Genomic DNA, 17,310 nt, shown 5'->3' with positions numbered 1-17,310 from the left:
TAACCAACTATTCCCTGCTTTTGTGTTCTAAGGAAATTCTAAATGAGAGGAAGAAATTATCTCCTGAGATGTGAAACGGTGGAAGCTGATAATATTCTCCCTTTGGTTAGGATGTCTAGCACTATGCTGGTTGTATCCTCCGCAAAACAGGTCTGGGTGGTATAAATAGGTTATATTTAGCAGTTGGTGGCACTAAGTGTGGGGGTTTTTGTCAGTTAAAAAGGACAACGATGTGCTGCGAAGTGTCAAATGGCATCGTGGGGCTGTGTCATTATTGCCGCTCGGTGACTTCGCATCCACTGTGTTCAGATCGCGAGCAGAAAAGCAGCTTTTCTGCTGCCAACTTCGCTGACTCCATCTGGGATCTAAAATTCAAGCTGTGTCTTTCCTGGCTCTGTCGCTAATAATAAAGATTCTTCATTTGGAACTTAGTTAAACAAAATTGATGCCGAGGCATGAGCTGCAAGAGAATCCAGCTCGCTCTCCTCGAGACGTGTGGGCTAAAGCACTAACAAGTAGGAAGATAATAATTTTAATCTATAAGGTTATCAGAGATTTAATAGACACCAGATTTGTGCAGGAAACAGAAGATATTTTAGCATAACAAGCGTGTTGACCATACAGCTTTTGAACAAATGCTAGAAAGCTGGTTGAATTTGGTCAGCTTGGCTTCTGGTTCCAGCCTAGCCGGCGATAGCTCATGGCATGTCATTAGGAAGCTTTTCTGCAAATCTGGCGAAATTACATTTGGTCTAACATATGGTATAATCTTCAACCCTCTCCTTAGGAAGTGGAGTCTAACTACTCACTCAATGAATTGCCATATTTTTATCAGCAAAATGGATGTGCAGCTGTGACACGAGCTTTTGAGTGATGTAACCTTTAATGTCTCCGGCAAATACTGGCATTAGCAGCCTGTTCCTCTCCATTTACATCTCCTCCAGAAAGTCATTACCAGCTGAGATTATACTAACACTTTCTGTCGTGTAGGTGTTTCCTCCTCTGATGCTATTGAACCGTCGGGGAATCAAATGCCTCGTGTTCTCATTTTCCTCCGAGGAGACGGAGAACAGAGCTTGTGCTGCTGCTTGTTGTACGCAGGGAGGTGGTGAGAAGTGGCTGGTGCTGCGTGTTGTGAGTTGGAAGGACGTGCTGCGCGGGATTGTTTGCTCCACACCACCTCCCGCGGCTCCGTTTGACTTCAACTTGTGGGGGAGGAATATATTGCCTAAATTGTACTTGTAGGCATAATATTACAGTGCTCGGAAGGATGAAGGCAAGCGGTGCTTAACTTTAAATACGCACTGCCTGTGTTGGCAAAGGGTTCTGTTTTCAGCTCCTTGCTCCGTTTTGTGCCCACGGTCTCTGCTCAGTTGATTCATGGAAATCAATGGGATTAGTCCTCAGGGGCAGAGGCAGCTGGAGAACCGTTTGCTGTTGAATTCAGCGGGGAATCAGTTCTTGCAGGGCTCCCTGGCGTGCCAGCCCGCTCCTACTCACTGCTTCTTAATATTTATTGAAACCTCCCTTTCCTGGCTCCTGCTTCCAACACCCACTCAAAATCAGCATGCAGGCCAAAGCACGCGGGGAAATGTGGGGAGCTTTGAGGTTGCATCCTTGTGGCCCTACATGACTTTCCTCAGCACTATCTTGTCTTTTTTTTTTCTTGATCTCTTCCCTTTTTGACTATAAACCACCTCGGGGTATCTCTTGGCAACTATTGATGAGAATGAGTTGTCTTTTCTAAAGCTGAGCTTAGGCCTGAAGTCACACCGGCCTGGAGCTTTAGTGGTGCCTGACTCTCCCAGGTTACAGCAGACATTGCTACTGAAAGAGCACTTAAAGCTTTGATGGTTATGACCCTCAGAAAAGCAGGATCTTAAGTAACTTTCTCCTCCTGTAATGGGAAACACCTTTTCCTAAAGTGTGGACTTATTGCATCACTTCAATTCCTCATTGCTGAAAGCATTTCCTTTAAGAGAGTCACTTGAGTTGGATGGCTCTCTCTCACGAGTTGAGCTGCTGCCAGCCCACATTTTTCTTCTCACTACGAGCATTACTACCTGACTTTTAAAGCCTGCAGTTATGGAGCATAATGATAACCCTTTTACCTTCTGCCACATTACGGTGTGAATACTTAACTCTGCGCCAACACTGACGCTTTACATTTTCATTCTTTGCTGCCAAACAAGGAGTGTGCACATATCTGTTAGCAAAGAAATAGTTTAAACCTGTCACTAGAGAACGAGTTACTGTAAAGAAAAGAAGCGGGGGAGGGTGCTTGCTTGGCTGTCTGCGCTGGGATTACGAGAGAGCATCTCCCTTCTCGTTTTGCACGTGCTGCTGTACCATCTGTCCTAAATCTCCCTCCCTTTATAGGGGTATGGATTCCAAATGCCGCTTCATTCTTGGGAGATAACAGGCATGTCTGAAGGACCTTGCTAGGTATGGCTGTAGTGCTATTTATGTTGCAAGTTGGTTTGGTTTGTCTTTCCTTTTCCCCCTCATGCTGCGTCCAGAGTGAACTCTGAACCTTTCTGGCTTTCTGCACTCAGATATTGAGAAAACGCTTAATGCTACAGACCCTGAGAAATCCAGAGGAAGTTCCCCTGTTCTGTGTGTGTTCTGCTCAAAACAGATGAGATATTACTAAACTCAGACGTTACAAGGACACAAGATATGCCTTTAATCTTTTATTGTACATTATAAAATGTTTATTGCTCTGTCTGTATCAGAGATGTTGACCTCTCCCTCTTGGTGATGGAGGAGTATGTTCTGGCAAAGGATCCACCGAGGAGACCTCTGGGGTTGGCCCACCTTCTGAAACCGGCCCGAGGGAGCCCTTGCTTGTCCACCAACACATCTGCAAGCACATTCCTAGCGCCCTTCTCCCAAATCGGTTATTTTGGAAAGGCTGGTGACAGTGGAAGGGGAGAGATGGCTGAACTCTGTTACTATCAGCCTGTTTCTCTGGAGGGACTTTTAAACCAGGTTTGTTGTAACGAGATTCAAACCCTGCTCAGGCCAACCTCTCTTGGTGTTGGATGGAACGAGTAGGATCTCGCCTCATCCCCTAGTGCATATGGAGTGGTCTTGTGGAGTAATTAAATAAATACAGATACCCCATGGCACACTACAAGGAGTGAATCATTTGCTTTGTGATGGACTCGCATCTACCAGCTTCCAGAGCACCAGCGATCCCAGGGATCCCGCCAGCTTACGAACTTCAAGCACTTAAGAGAGGGGAGAACCCAGCCCTTTCCCGTTCATCCTCGTCCTTTTCACGAGAGCTGCCTCCCGCTCATACCCAGCATTGCAACGTCACAAAAATAGCGCGGACAGGACGTGTAAGGAGAACCAGACCTTCGCACAGGAACCCCACTAAAAGAAGCAATTTAAGAACTTAAGCCCTCAGAAAAAGGTCCCTTAGGCAAGAGCCTTTTGCAATAAACAGCTGTCGCTGCTGGAGACCTTGCATAGCAACCGGTATCAGGAGTGTTTTCTTTTTTTTTGCTGACTGGCTACATTTTCACAGACCTTTGATCACACTGGTGGTGGACTCAAGGCCCAGCTGAAAATACCATGAAGAAAATGGCTGAATTTCTCCTGGAAGCTAAATAACGGCTTCTGGTGGCCCCTCATGTTGTTCTGTGCCTCGGGGTTTGGTGTGCCCCGATATTTGAGCTGAAGAGCACCAATGTGGGACCAGAGACGCAAACGTGCTGCAGCCTCAGCGGGGAGCAACCAGAGCAGTTCTCGCGGTGGGAGTGGAAACCGGAGTATGCTTTTGTGTTTCCTTTGAAAAACCCACCTACCAGACGTGTTACACAAGACACATCAATGGGACAAAGCAAGCCGAGGGCACACAACAGCCAAAATCTGGTCGCTAGTTGTGTCTGCGATGAGTTTTCCTCCTTTCTTGCTCGGAGAGGAGTGACAGTGACTGATGCCTGAGCTCACCTTAATACTGTCAGGGTGTAGTGACAGTGAGACAAAATAAAGATACAACAAAACCTTGTACCTTTCCAAAGATGGGAAAATTGTTCCAGAAGACGGAGTGTGAGGGTGGAGAGCAGTGTGTGAGAAGTTACTCCAGCCCAGGTGATTCACGATCACCGACAGCAGCCGCCTCGCTGATGCTTTTCCATCTTAATGGTTTGTTTGGGGTTTTTTTTTTTCAGGATTCTTCTTTCTGGCCAGATGTTTTGCTGAACACAGACAAGGAGGTGTATGCCAGGAAGTGACAATCACTATGTCTCTTTTCAAACAATATTTCACCTCCCTCGTCATCGAGGCTCAGAGGCAGAAAGTGGGAGTGAGGAATGGAGTCCATCAATCAGCTGGCAGGCTGTCACGCTTCGATGATATTCACCGAGGGCTTGTTTTTTGGAAACTAGAAGAGAAGAAAGGAAGAAGGGATTTATAGGAATCACTGGAGAGGGAAGAAAAACACATCAGTGTAGTGCGCTGCTCACTTTTCTAGTCTGTGAAAGTTCTTGTTCCCATCCTGTCAGGATAATGAGAAAGGGCTGAGTTGAGGTGTTAGGGTTATATGGTTCATCCCTGTCTGCTTCTAAATTAGTGGACTATTTCAAATATTTAATAAGTAAATATGAAGTGGTGATGTGCCAGAGTGCAAGTTGTGAATAGAAACACAAGGAAGTTAATGGAATTAAGTTGGTATGAATTATAGGCAGGAGTCTGCTAACATTATGGATATGGATATCTTTAATGTTGTGTTTATTACCGACCACGCTACTGCTCATCAGCTCTTCTGTTAATTGCAGGAGTAATATCCCCTTTATGATGTATAGGGGGAAGGACCCAAGCAGCTCAGGGACTGCAGCATCGCTCTGTGCATTTTTCTCCCAGACGTGTTCAGATATTTCAGAACTGTGGGTTAAAACCTGTTTTACCAATGGACGTGCGGGCTAACCCAGAGGTGAGAGAGAAGTGCTGCTGTCCTGCTGCGCCTGGGAAGCTTGGACCACTGATGCAGCCGTGGTGTGCGTGGGTGGCAGGGGGTGTTTCCTTTCTGCATCCCGGCTGGCGTGAGGATGCTTAACAGAGGCTGATTTGGGGGTAATTTAGCTGGACGCTGGTTTGTAGCAGGTCTCACCTTGCTGCGGAGGAGCCCTCCGCTCTGGTGCTCGGGAGTGCTGTTCTCCGAGGCGCTCTTGACTTTCTCCTTGCTGTTATTTGGCTCGTTATCTTTGATGATATCGTACTGTCTGCAAAACAGGGCGATCACCCCTAACAGGAAAAAGCATTAGCGATCACACAAATGAGCTCAGCCCCCCGAGCCTGCAAAGACCAGAGATCCCTTGTTTGCCAGCCGGCTGTGCCTGCTGCTGGAGATCTCAGCAGCGTTCACAATTGCTCCTATGGATCCTTTTCTAACACAGCCCTCCGTCTGTTTCCTTCTCAATGCCTAATTCTGTGCTAAGCTAGTTAGACAGAAGGACAGAAAATTAATGATATTCCAACTTTCCTGTCATTAAATGGGACAAGTGTTTAGCACTGACTGTGCGGTTAAATGGGACCTTTGCTTTGCAAACTCGGGAGCTCCTGGGATTTCTGGTGAGTGAAAACGTGTTGTCTGATCTTTCTCCTCTGGGTGAAGAGCGGGAGCTGAGCGGGTGGAGCGGCCGGTACCGCACCTGCCTGCGTGCGATACGAACTGGGGCCTCCTGAGCAGCAGGACAACATCTGCAAATATGCAACAGTGACGGCAGCAAAACCGGCCGGTGGAAATTTCCTCCCTCCCACACGCGCAGGCACATGAAGAGCAAAGCAGGGGCAGCCGTGACACGGGAGGAGACTGCAAATGTGTTTCTCAGAAACCTTTGTGTGACATTTTGACCAAATCGCTTCTCTGCCTGCGGATTCCAGGCGCAGAGGTTGAGCGGACCCAGGCAGATGCTGCTTCTCCCTCACTGAAACATATTCCGTCTCTCCTTGTAATAAAACGTAAGCGAATCTTTCACCAGATCATCACAAACTGCTTTATAGAGCAAAGTGTTGTTATGGCGGCTGCCCCCAGGTGTTACTGATAAACGCGGTGGACCAAATTCTTTCTCGCATATGCGAACAAATGGCTGATCCCAGGAGAACAGGCCGACATCTGCCACAGTCACACCTCCTGTGATTTCTGACGGTAAAACTGAAGCAAAGCGCCATGAACAACACCAGAAAGACCAAGAGCATGAGAGCTTGGGGCTCGTCACAGCTCAGAGCCCTTCGCACAGACCCGTTCCAGTTCACACTTCCTAAAACATCGTCGTATATTCAGTTTGTGGCCAAGTTAAGGGCTGGAAAGGGGGTTTTGTATATTGAGACTTTGCAAAGAACCTGGTAGATGTACAGTGAATTTCCCCCACCTACTTTCCTTTTTACACATAAGTCATTTGTCTAGAAGGGAAATTGTGGTATTAGCAAATTCTTTGTTCAAACGTTCTGAGTTTTATATTGTACTACAGTGGGAGATGAATCAGTTGTTCAGTCACTTCATGTGATTATTCATGATCGTTTTTACTTGCAGGGAATTTAAATTTGAATGTGCACAGCTTAAACTTGACATAAATGCTGAAAAGATCATGGACTAGAGGTTTTGGAAGCCTTTTGGTTGATGTGTTTCTGCTCATGTCCCTCTTCTTCCTATTAAATACTATTCTTTTTGTTTTAATGGTGGATGTTGAAAGGATCTGGGTTTATCGGTGTTTTGATGTGTGGGGCCATTCATCCTTTTAATGCATTCATTATTTAATTGATTTTGATGTGGATTTTAGTACATATATGATAGTGGGTGTTGAGAGCAAAACTTTTAAATTTCCATTTTGCGTGAAAGTTGGAGTCGTATAATAGCCGGATAATTACAGTGACCTGTATCGTTTGAAGGGCTCAAGTCATCCCGTTGGCTGGCTGAGGGCATTATCATCGGTGCATTCTGGAAAAATCGCCATTACACAATTAGCCATGGTGAATTAGGCAATTGGCTCATCGAGTCCATTATGTACTTTGGGCTGGACTGGATCAGACCACAATTCACCTGCTTTTGGCACTTCCCAGGTTATGAGGCCGCAGAGGGAGCTGAGGTGGGAGGAAAGGTGTTTTTTCACGTGTGATGTGATTACCCACGCAAACCAAGCCCGCCAGCGGGCCCGGGGGTGTTACACGCTTTCGACAGAAAGATGGAACTGACCTGCCCACATAAACAACACCACAACAATGATGAGAATTTCCCCCGCTCGCAGCTGTTGGTTTTGCTTCGCCATCTCCTTCATCGTCACCTCATCTGCGCAAGGGGAAAGAGAGATCGTGAAACCCAACCGCGCGGCTCGGGCTGCGCCAGACACCGGGTTAACGGCGCCCTCGACTCGAATCGTCAGCGTGTCGGGCTCAGAGCTACCAGGAGAGTCCTCACCCGTCAGTCGCAAGAGCTACACCTTGAACTCAGGGAGCATCAGCTGCTCTGCAGCATCTGCCCCTGGAAACCTGCAGAAGGGGCGAGGGAGCAGGATGGGATCTGAGTGCTCGCAGCAGAGGAGCTGCCACAGGGTCAATCCACATCATCTGGGCCCGTGGCAGCTCCGTCTGCCCTGTCTCTGCGCTCTGTTAGTGCCTCAAAAAGCCTCATATGCTTTGGCAGTTCCTCTCCCAGCTCGGGATCCTGGAGCCTGGCATCATATTTTTCAGTGGAGCCCTGGGATTTGGAAACGAGTAGAACCTTTTTGCAGGGCGTAATGCACCTCCTCAGCTGCAAAGCACTAAGAAGATTACAGTTCAGGCCTCTGGGGAGGGAAGCTCTGCTCCTCTTAGTGCTTTCAGGTGAGCAGCAACTCAGTATTTACAGACACCAAATCATTTTAGCAGAAGGAGTCAAGAACTTGTAACATCCGAGGAACCATGGCCAAAACCCCTGCAACAGGCTGGGCTCTCGGTAGCCGGGCAGTAACCCTTCATATTCCAGAGCTCCCCAGCCCTTTAATAGCACAATTCTTGCTGACAGGAAGCCATCAACAGTCTGGTTTGGCTTAAGAGGAACAAGTGAAGGAGCTGCCTTCATGTGAGATGGACACTGAGCCCTGTGTGCCTTCAACCCTGTGATTCTCATTGCACAGCGCCCTGCTTTCCTCTCCTTGGGTGTCCCAGGGGCCACATAGGAACTCACCCACACTTGCCTTTATTTTTAGAGGCTAGTTTCTCAGCTTCCCTGGGGGTCTTGAAGAGGACTGGCTCACTGGCAGGGCTCTGGCCTTGGATGCTGATGGCCTGGACATGCACAATGTACTCAGTGTCCTCCTCTAGGTCCCAGAGGGCACAGGAGCGGGTGGTGGTGTTCACCTCCTGGATGAAGCGCAGCATCCGCACGTCCTTCTTCTGGAAGCCGAGAGAGGAGAGCACAGAGTGGTGGAGAGGCCTCTCGTGTGCGCTGCCAGCATCTAAGACCACTTCTTCCTGCCCTGCCCACCACGGACGTGGGGACCATCAAACCCTTTCCCCTCTGCAGCTCCCAAAATGTGAAGAGCTGCTGCAAAGAGGATGGGAAGCCGAGTCCCCTCGCAGGCCACGAGGGACAGGACGAGAAGGAATGGGCTTAAACTGCAGCAAGAGAATTTGGAAACTGAAGGGACCTGGGGTGAAGATGGACCTGGTGGAAACTGGGTAACTGTAAGCACCGTACCTGTTGGGAAATGGCAAATCCGATGACAACTTCATCTTCCAGAACGTCCCAAGTCACAACGGCCGAGTTGGCTTTCAGGTGTTTGACTGTGACATTGACGGGAGCCGACGGGCTGTCTGCAGGAGGGAGAGCAGAGCCTGTACGGGGGCAGAGTCACAGCAGGAGCCAGAGCAGGGGCGAGGGAGGGACTGGGAAGGACCTCGCTCATGGTCCTTTCTCTATGTTGAACTGGGAACGGGACCTGGAAATCGCATGTACCCCATGTCTCAATTACCGGTGAGGTTCTAAGAGATCTCTGCTGAGAATGAGAGTTGCGTGAAATATCTGGCCCTTGAAAAGACTTTATTTTGGCGACACAGCAGACCCCCAGTAGCTCATTCATCTCAACCCTCCCAGCCACGTACCACGTCCTCTCTGTTGTTTCCTATTACAGTTTGACAGCGACAGCTGGGAGGAAATACAAAATCTGCCTTGCGAGTATGAAAACTGAATGCTTTGCTGAGCACTCTGAAGGTTTGAAATTCGGGAGTAGTAAATGGGAGTGTTTCTTTTGCTTTTCCCTGTTAGTCCAACAGAAATGTTTTGATCTGTGTTTTGCTGTCTCTCCGATGGTCGCAGGACATGCAGCAACCCTCCGCTCACAGCCAACAGGCAGAACCTGCTGCAGCGGCACCGATGGACCACTGGGATGTGGAAAGTGCAAGCCAGGAAAGCCGTAGTCATATTTTTTATTCTCATCAAAGAATAATACTTGTATTGCTTTGTAACCATTGCACAACGCTGCCCTTCTGGGGCCAAGGTCAGCGGAACAAGAAGGATGCATGTGTGCACGTCTCCAGTAACACTTGTTGGATTTATAGGCAGTCCCAGCCGCCTGAATGTGGCTGAAAATATTCTAGCGGTAGTGTCAGTGTCTCCTGACGACTGACTTCACTCCCGGTGAATGTTCCCCTGGGAACAGAGGAAATAACGGGAGTGCAAAATTCCCCGGCTGAAGGTCAGTGCTGACCTCCCCTCCACAGAACAATGACCTTATTCCTTTCTCTCCTCTCCAGACAACACCCAGAGTCCAGCTTTCCAAGCTCCCCTTCCTCACAGCAGGGAGACCCCAACCCACCAGTGAGACCCCCGGGAACAGCATCTCCAGACAAGGCGCTGGGACCCGGACTGATTCTGGTGAGTCCTTCAGTGAGCAAAAAGGTGCGTGGCTACATTCATGTGAATTTGGGACTCGGAAGGAGGAGCAGCAGGTGACTGTGGTCTCCAGGATTTCACAAGGGGACATGTCCCTCCTCTCTGCAGTAGATGATCAAGTTGGTTTTGACCAAGACCTCCATGATCTCCATGACCTCCATGATCTCCATGACCTCCATGGTCTCCAGCCAGCTCTCAGAGAACGGAAACATGTATCGTCCTGACCCTCGGCTGCAGCAGCAGGGCCAAGGACAAGCTGAGGAGGGGACATGGATCATCCCCCAAGCCTGGACACTTGGACTCAGCTCCCTGCTGTGACACAAGGAAGGGACGTGGGTCTGCAGCTCCTCACCTCCCCCGTGACCGAACCCATGTGCCAACCAGAGCCGGCTCTAATTTTAGGAAGGGACGGTCAGCAGACGGGAATGCGGACGGGGAAGGTCTGTGAGTCATGTCTGATGAATTTGCTAGAACATACGGAGGACATGACGGAGTCGAGAGATGGGAGACAAAACAGTCTCCAGCTGCAGCCGGGCACTTCGCCCTTCTCAAAGTACAGCTGTACAGTTAAATCCCGGCATCCTTGTCTTTCCTGGATATTTTTAGGAGCTATTTTTTTTTAGGAGCTACCACCCAGCTTAGGTTGAGGAGACCTTTGAAAAGAGATGAATTAACCCCCCAGGGACAGAGTATCAGGGAAGAAGCGTTGTGTTGGGCAAAGAGAACGTACAGTACACCCCGTGTCCCCTTTGAATTTGTGACCTTGAGGGAGGCACAAGCACAAGAAGTGTCTTAAGTTTCCTGATGACCTAAAATGTGGGGGAGTTGGACAGACCTGGCAGAGCTGGAGAAGAAGAGCAAACAGCTTCTCTGGAAGTTGGGGAGAGGGGGCGAAGGGCTGCGAGGCAGAAGGGAAGCACTCGGTGAAACTGCACCCCAGGGCTTGGAGCTTGCAAAGCAGAACTGGGAGTGTAGGCAGGGGAGAAATCAGCTGGTGGGGATGGTCCAGAGCACTCTAGAAAACCCCCTCCGTAGTAATATCTGAGAGGGAGACGGGGCGGTTGAATTCAGCAGATAATAGAATGAAATCTAGGACAGCAGATCCGAGCGTGCCTTTCCTTTCACTGCCAAAGATTAGGAGAAGCTACACATAAATCAGTGGTGTCAAACCAGAATAAAAGTGATATGAAAAGAGAGTTAAGCGCAGCGTTCAATGGAAATACAAAGCCAGGAAAATGAGTTTCCTGCTCCCAGAGCTGAATGAATAATTTGGAAGCAAAATTTCAATCCGTGAGGATGCTTTTCTCCTCACTCGTGGGAGATGCATGATGAGATCATGACTTTCTAAAAAACTAATCACTGTTCCAAGATATTCCACGCTGCTTTGGGCTCCCGGGGCCGATTGCGGCTCTTTGTAGCACCAGCCCGGCTGAGGTCGGGTGGAAAAGATGTAATTTCTGTTTTCCAGCTGACTGCAGGGGGTCAGTGTCTCTATCAGGGCCTTGAGGTGCCAAATCCAAGCATTTGGTTCCTTCTAGAGTCATTTACAACTCTTGGAAACTTTCCTTGTGTGCCTGTGGCAGCCAAGGGAGCCGCTGGTGTTTTGGCAGGGGGCACAGAGTATGGGATGGCCTGGGGGGCTGTTCCTTCCCCACGAAATAGCGGGGAACACGCTATGCATCAAGCTCTCCCCATGTGTGTTTACTGCAGAGACACCAAGCGCAGCGCAGCCCCTGTCTGGTCTATAAGGGCCCATATGGTGCGAGGTTTCTGCTTTGGCAGTTCAGCTGCATCCCAGCGCAGAGGCTGCAGTGCCTGCCGGAAAAAGAAGAATATCACACGTTGCAAACTGGCAGAGGATCTGTTTGGGCAAATCTGAACTGGAGCTGTGCGCTCGGGTGAGAAGATGCTCTCGTTCTCCTGTCAGCAGAAGTTGCAGCCCCCTCTTTAAGGGGAAGCCTGGATTAATTAAGATGAAATCATGTTCTTTTTAAATGGGAATGGCTGCTTCAAAACTGATGGTGCTTAAACCGTGTCTTGTTTCCTTCCCACAGGGACCCTCCAGCAGGTGAATTGTCATCCCGTGTCCCCAGGACTGTGTCCCAGCCCTGCCACGCTCCTGGGCCTTTTGGGAAGAACGGGTCGGAACCGCCTCCGCACAGCAAGACCTGAGCGATGGAGATTACCCTTAATCCCCTCTCAACGGTGAGAACTCCTTCTAGCCTCTCATTAAACACTTTGCTGGTTATTAATGGACTTTTATTTGAGAGAGAAAGGAAAAAAAAACCCCACACTTTACAGCTCGTGGGCTGATTCCTCCTGTTTCCGTTATTGACACAGCAGCTGCTGGCTTGAGGAAGAGGAAACCACCCGCCTGCCCCTTGTGTTGACTTCACCATTGGAGAACGGATGGGACAGGGAGGGAAAACGAGAGGGGAGAAGGTTTGTCTCCATCCCACCATTGCTATCGTCTATGGTCGGAGGGAGGTGGGGTGAGACAAGGGGTGTCTGAGACACCAGGATGTCAGCCGGGGAGGTACCCAGGCCACAGAGACATCACTGGGAGAAGCTCTGAGCTCCTGGCTCCTCTGCCACAGTCCCTGTCCCTCCTGTCGTGTCTCTCTTTTGAAGCCACTCTCAATTTGCACCTTCTGCCATGAGCTCTCGTGGCTGGGCTTGGGTTAGAGCCGACTCACTGCCTTTAGCCGCACAACCTACCAGGGAATCGTTGCTTGAAGTAAAAGGTAGAAATTGTGACATATCGCACCCTTGGGGGTCACCTCTGCCAGCCGAGCCCTGTGCCCAGGGCACAGGCTTGGAATTAGGGCCAATTCCTGGATTTATCTACCCAACCTCCCCCCAGATCTTCTTCCGAATTCAACTGTCCTGCAAACTCCAGCCACTTGGTGTGAAACGCAGGTTTTTCCTACATGGGCAAAGCTCTGCTGTGGTCACAGCATTTCCCAGTTCACTTTGCTCCTCTCCTTTGCTGCTGCGAAGGGCTCAGCTGCTTCAGAGCCCCAGGATGTGGCCCAGCGAGTGCGGCAAAGCGCCCGTGGGGCTCCGAGTTGCGTCCTTCTGCCCTTTCCTGCGGGAAAGGGCGAATACCAGCCTGAAATCGCAGTGTGCTTTGTTCCTGCACCGCAACCTTCCCTGCCGATGCAGGAGATGGAAGGACCTGACCTGCGAGGGGAAGGAGCAGCCCGTGGGTCCCGTGGGTTGTTCGCTGCTACAGCGCGGGTACAAAACTCCCTGCTTCCCCTGCCTCGCCGAGCCTTTCTTTGCTCTCCCAGCGTGGCTCCTGTCAGTGGATATAATTGCTTCTCACTTTTCTGGGGGACGTAGGACGCTGTGTTCAGCTCCCCTGAGGGTTTTAATGAAGGGAACCCGTGGGGGAGTGGGAGGGAGCAGGACCCGCTGCCTCCCTGGCTCCCGCCGCGTGGAAACGGCGCCGTGCGCTGAGCTCCGAGGATTTCAAAGAGCTGAAAGACCAACGGGTAGTTCTGCAGTCGGGGAAGGAGGCAATTATTTCCTGCTGACCGCCCACTCTCCTGTACAAATGGGTTATTAATAGGCCGTCACCTCGTACCCCCCACCCCTATTGCCGATTCCCCAGGCAGCAGGTGCCCAAACATCCCGCTGGAATTGGTGGCGGGGAGGATGGAGCCTTGTCAGGGAGCACAGAGACGCTCGCTGTGTCCAGGAATTCCTCAGCGCCATAGGAAGGGGATTTTACTCTGAGGAATGTCCTGTGCTGCCAAACCTCGGGCTCTCTGTGTCCCAAAATCAGGCAGGATTCGCTCGGCTCTCAACAACACTGGGACTTGGGCTTTAACACCGCTAACCCAGAGCAGAGTCGTTGCTGTGGTGTGTTCTATCCAGGACCCAAATATCTGGGGACAACTGGGTCCTACGGTCTTTTCCAGCTCTTCACAGCCCACGGGTATTTAATACGAGAGAAATAAGAGAGAAATGTGTCGGCAGCAGAGAGGGTGAGCAAGCGCGCGGGTTTCTCGGCCGGCTGCTGAGCGCCGGTACCCAGAGGTCCCCTGGGACTTTGCTGCCTGCTCCCGACCCTGATTTTTACTGCACACATAAAGATTTACATGCTGTAGTGCTCAGTACATCCCTGCTTTTAACTGACTTATCCTTGAGTCAGGCCTTAATTTGGCCTCTGGGTACTATATAAACCAGGAGGGGTTTATTTAACAAGAAATGCCAGAAGGATGAGGCCGTGTTCAGTACCAGTACGCGGGTACCGCTCTGTGAGGCTGCTTTTGGATCCTGCCATGGTTAACGTGTGCGAACGTGTCCCTATCCGGGAGGGATCTCCGATTTCCACATGTATGTTCCCAGCAGGAGAGAGCGTTTGGAAACGGATGGCACAACCTTGGCTGCTTCGCACAGCAACCTCCCTGCTGAGAGGCTGACACCGAGGTTAGAAACCTCCACATTTCAATTAAATCTCTCCTACGCTGGATGCAGGAATCAATAAAGTGCTTACGCCATCCGTCAGCTGCCCAGGAATCTCCGTGGGATGGGAAGGGGCCGGAGCGGGTTGCTTTGCCGTCTCCAAATATCTGTCAGACCGATCGCTGCTTTCTCACGCGTGCCGAGCTTCACCCGCATGGCGCTGGTGGGGTGCTGAGGGCTTCGGAGCGTTCATGGGGAGGTGATTCCTCACCTTGTCCTGGTCCTGCATCCCCTCCTTGCTAAGCATGGCATCAGCTTGCCAAAAACTGGTCCTGGCTGGCCAAACCCCCTTTCAGAGCAGGGTCGGTGCTTTGCCAGCGGGGGAACCTGCACTGGGGGCAGCAGCTTTAACCTTTCACAACGGGCATGATTTTAAACCCACCTGCATGAACTCTGGGCACAAAGGGCAGGGATGGCCGAGCCTCCAGCCCTGCCTGACCCTGCTGGGGACAGTTTCATCTCCATGGACTTTTCCAGTGACTCTTGGCTCACCTGCCATGGTGGCCTCGTGGCCACATCGTCGGGTAGGACCGGGGACACAGAGCTGGTGGCGATGCTGCCGCTACCTCTGTGTGACCTTGGGAAGATCACTCCATCCCCTCAGTCCTCTTTTCCCTCTCCGAAAAACAGGAGACAGCACAAGTTCTCCTCCTCGCTGGAGCGCGGGGACGGCACATCACAACCCGTGGGGACAGAGACCACAGAGAGAGGGGACAGTGGGGGAACGTGGCACAGCACCAAGGTCACACAGCTCCCTCAGAGCCCAGAACCGAGTCTCCTGCCTCCCCATCACACGCCGTAGCCACGAGCCGGGACAGATATTTGTGTTTCAGAGCTGCCCGGCTCCTGCCGTGGCACCGACACCTTACGGCACAGAAACGCTGCCTGTGAGACAGCAGCAGAGGCGGCTACGGGCAGGGACACAGCTCCATGTTTACTCTCAGACACTGGCTGAGGTGATTCAAGGATAAGGAAGAGCAGGGGAAGTGGCCCAGTTTACAGAAAATCGGGAGGGCTGTTACAATCGCAGACGCCTGCATTGTTGCCGTGGTGTTTTCCCCATCACTCCCTCCCTTTGGGAATGTTTCATTAATCTCCCCGGGGTCTGCCAGTCGTGAAAAGGCAACTTCAGAGCACCGGTGTCTGGCCAAGGACGCGTGTGGCGGAGCCGAAGGCATTCGGGGGGTTGCAGCAGCCCCGCCGCGGGCAGGACAAGGGCAAATGTAACTCCAGCAACTCCTCGGGCTGGATCCAGTGCAGGAATTTCCACTCCCTGGATCTCTGCATCCCTAATAGTCATCCCCAGCCTCCTGGAATGCAAGATATTCTGGCAATCAGCGTTTTGCAGATCAAAGCAGCTGTTCCACCAACATCTTGCAGCCAGTGAGGGAGACAGCCAGAAAGGGCTTCTGGCTTGGGCTGGGGAGCACCCACTAGCACCTGCCCGGACGTGGCACCCGCGCTCAGCCCGGCCGATGCAGGGGACAAGAATGGGCCTGAGCACGTCCTGCTCACGCCAAAATTAGAACTAGCTCGTGGGGACCTTGCTTTCCCAAAAGATCCCCCGCTTCAGAGTACCCACACAGCTCGAAGGGGCCTGGTCTGATGTGGCGGGGATGCTCTGTGCCCCAGGAGAGGAGGTTCCTCCACGGCACTGATGCTTCCTCGGGAGCTCCCAGGGCAGTGCCTGGCTGGGCCCTGGGCAGCCTGGGGTGAGCGGGATTTGGGGAGGGGGTTGCCAGGGCTGCCGTGCTGTGGTGTTGGCAGAGCTGATCTGTTCCTGCCTCCTCTGCTCTAGTTCAGCTCTGTGACACGACCCGGTGCTGCTGCTCAGGGGCGGCAGAGCCTTTGCCTCCCTGTGCCCAGTGCTGGGTGAGGGTCTCTGTTCACTCTCCCCGAGCCCCTGTGTTCACCCCACATTTCTGTGACCCGCTGTCCCCAGAGCCAGCTGTGCGCACCCACACTGGGGCACCAGTGGGGACCAGAGCTCGGCTCTTCCCGACACCGGTGCCCAGGGGCTGTGTGCCTGGAGTCCCCCATCTCTCCCAAACCCAATTACCGACAAACTCCCGCCAGTGATCCCACCGAACTCCGGCCCCTCGGTGCAGCTCCCGCGCTGCCCCCGCTGCTCCCACCCGTGAGCACCGGGGGGACTCCCCCCGCCGAACCTCCCCCCGAACCCGGGCAGCCCCTCCCGGGGCCCGGCGGCCCTTACCTGCCTCCACCGGGCGCAGACCGGCGTAGCTGAGGCAGAGCAGGAGCGCGGCGCCGGTGCAGCCCAGGAACGGCTCCATCCCCCGCCGCCGCCGCGCCGCGCCGGGCCGAGCCGCTCCGGGCCGGGCGGTACCGGGCCCCGCCGGCGGCGCGTCCTGCGGGCGCGGCGGCTCCGTTCAGCACCGTGGAGAGCGCCGGGGCCCGGTACCGCCCGGTACCGCCCGGTGCGGCTGGACTGGGCACGGCTGGGCTGCGCTCAGCACCGCCCGGGAGCGGCCGGCTCGGCTCGGCTCGGTTAGGTTCGGTTCGGTACGGCTGGGCTCGGCCGGGAGGCGGGGGCGGGCGCGGCCCCGCCGAGCCCCGGCTCCGCCCGCTGCAGCGCCGGGCAGCCCCGCTCCGGTCCCTCCCCCGGCCCCGGGGGCGGCGGGACGGGGGCGGATCGGGCCCCCCCTTAGCCCGGCCCCGCTCTCTGCCTCAGTTTCCCCGTCCCGCCCCTCCCGCCCCCGCCGGCCCAACCCTCCCTGGGGCTGCTCCCCAACGAACCCCCGCTCCACCGGGGACGGGAGACAGACCCCCCTGCACCGCAGCCGTGACATTTCACCGCCGGGGTTTCACGCAGCCCCTGCCGGTCGCCAGGCTCTAAATTCCGTGGTAATGAGGATTAGATGAGCAGCTGGAATTAGCCGTGCCTCCGGGTTAATTAAGCTGGCAGCTCTCTGATTTATGGTAACTGGTTGAAGGGACCA

The 17,310-nt window shown here is 52.6% G+C and overlaps 2 protein-coding genes across 6 annotated transcripts; one reads left to right on the top strand and one right to left on the bottom strand.

The window, feature by feature from the left end:
* Positions 1–2,680: 2,680 nt before the first annotated feature.
* FNDC5 (fibronectin type III domain containing 5) lies at positions 2,681–16,804 on the bottom strand. 2 transcript variants are annotated; one of them, XM_082071467.1, is made up of 6 exons: positions 16,566–16,804; positions 8,684–8,799; positions 8,181–8,379; positions 7,202–7,294; positions 5,120–5,253; positions 2,681–4,393 (listed from the first exon to the last, which is right to left on the bottom strand). In XM_082071467.1, the coding sequence occupies exons 1-6, from the start codon at positions 16,642–16,644 to the stop codon at positions 4,352–4,354; spliced, it is 663 nt and encodes a 220-aa protein (XP_081927593.1). In that variant the 5' UTR covers positions 16,645–16,804; the 3' UTR covers positions 2,681–4,351. The 2 variants fall into 2 exon arrangements, with proteins under 2 accessions (XP_081927593.1, XP_081927592.1); XM_082071466.1 differs by having other exon boundaries at positions 8,684–8,820; positions 16,566–16,800.
* LOC309449336 (uncharacterized protein) lies at positions 9,130–14,293 on the top strand. Of its 4 annotated transcripts, none has more exons than XM_082071383.1 (6): positions 9,130–9,196; positions 9,302–9,398; positions 9,739–9,859; positions 11,588–11,775; positions 11,932–12,082; positions 14,237–14,293. In XM_082071383.1, the coding sequence occupies exons 1-5, from the start codon at positions 9,163–9,165 to the stop codon at positions 12,047–12,049; spliced, it is 558 nt and encodes a 185-aa protein (XP_081927509.1). In that variant the 5' UTR covers positions 9,130–9,162; the 3' UTR covers positions 12,050–12,082; positions 14,237–14,293. The 4 variants fall into 4 exon arrangements, 3 of the variants coding, with proteins under 3 accessions (XP_081927509.1, XP_081927508.1, XP_081927507.1); XM_082071382.1 differs by lacking the exon at positions 14,237–14,293 and adding an exon at positions 12,221–13,147; XM_082071381.1 differs by lacking the exon at positions 14,237–14,293 and adding an exon at positions 12,218–13,147.
* Positions 16,805–17,310: the final 506 nt, after the last annotated feature.

The sequence above is a fragment of the Streptopelia decaocto genome (assembly GCF_964273445.1).
Source record: "Streptopelia decaocto genome assembly, chromosome: 23".
Taxonomy (NCBI): Eukaryota; Metazoa; Chordata; class Aves; order Columbiformes; family Columbidae; genus Streptopelia; species Streptopelia decaocto.
This window is presented reverse-complemented; position numbering and strand designations above follow the sequence as displayed.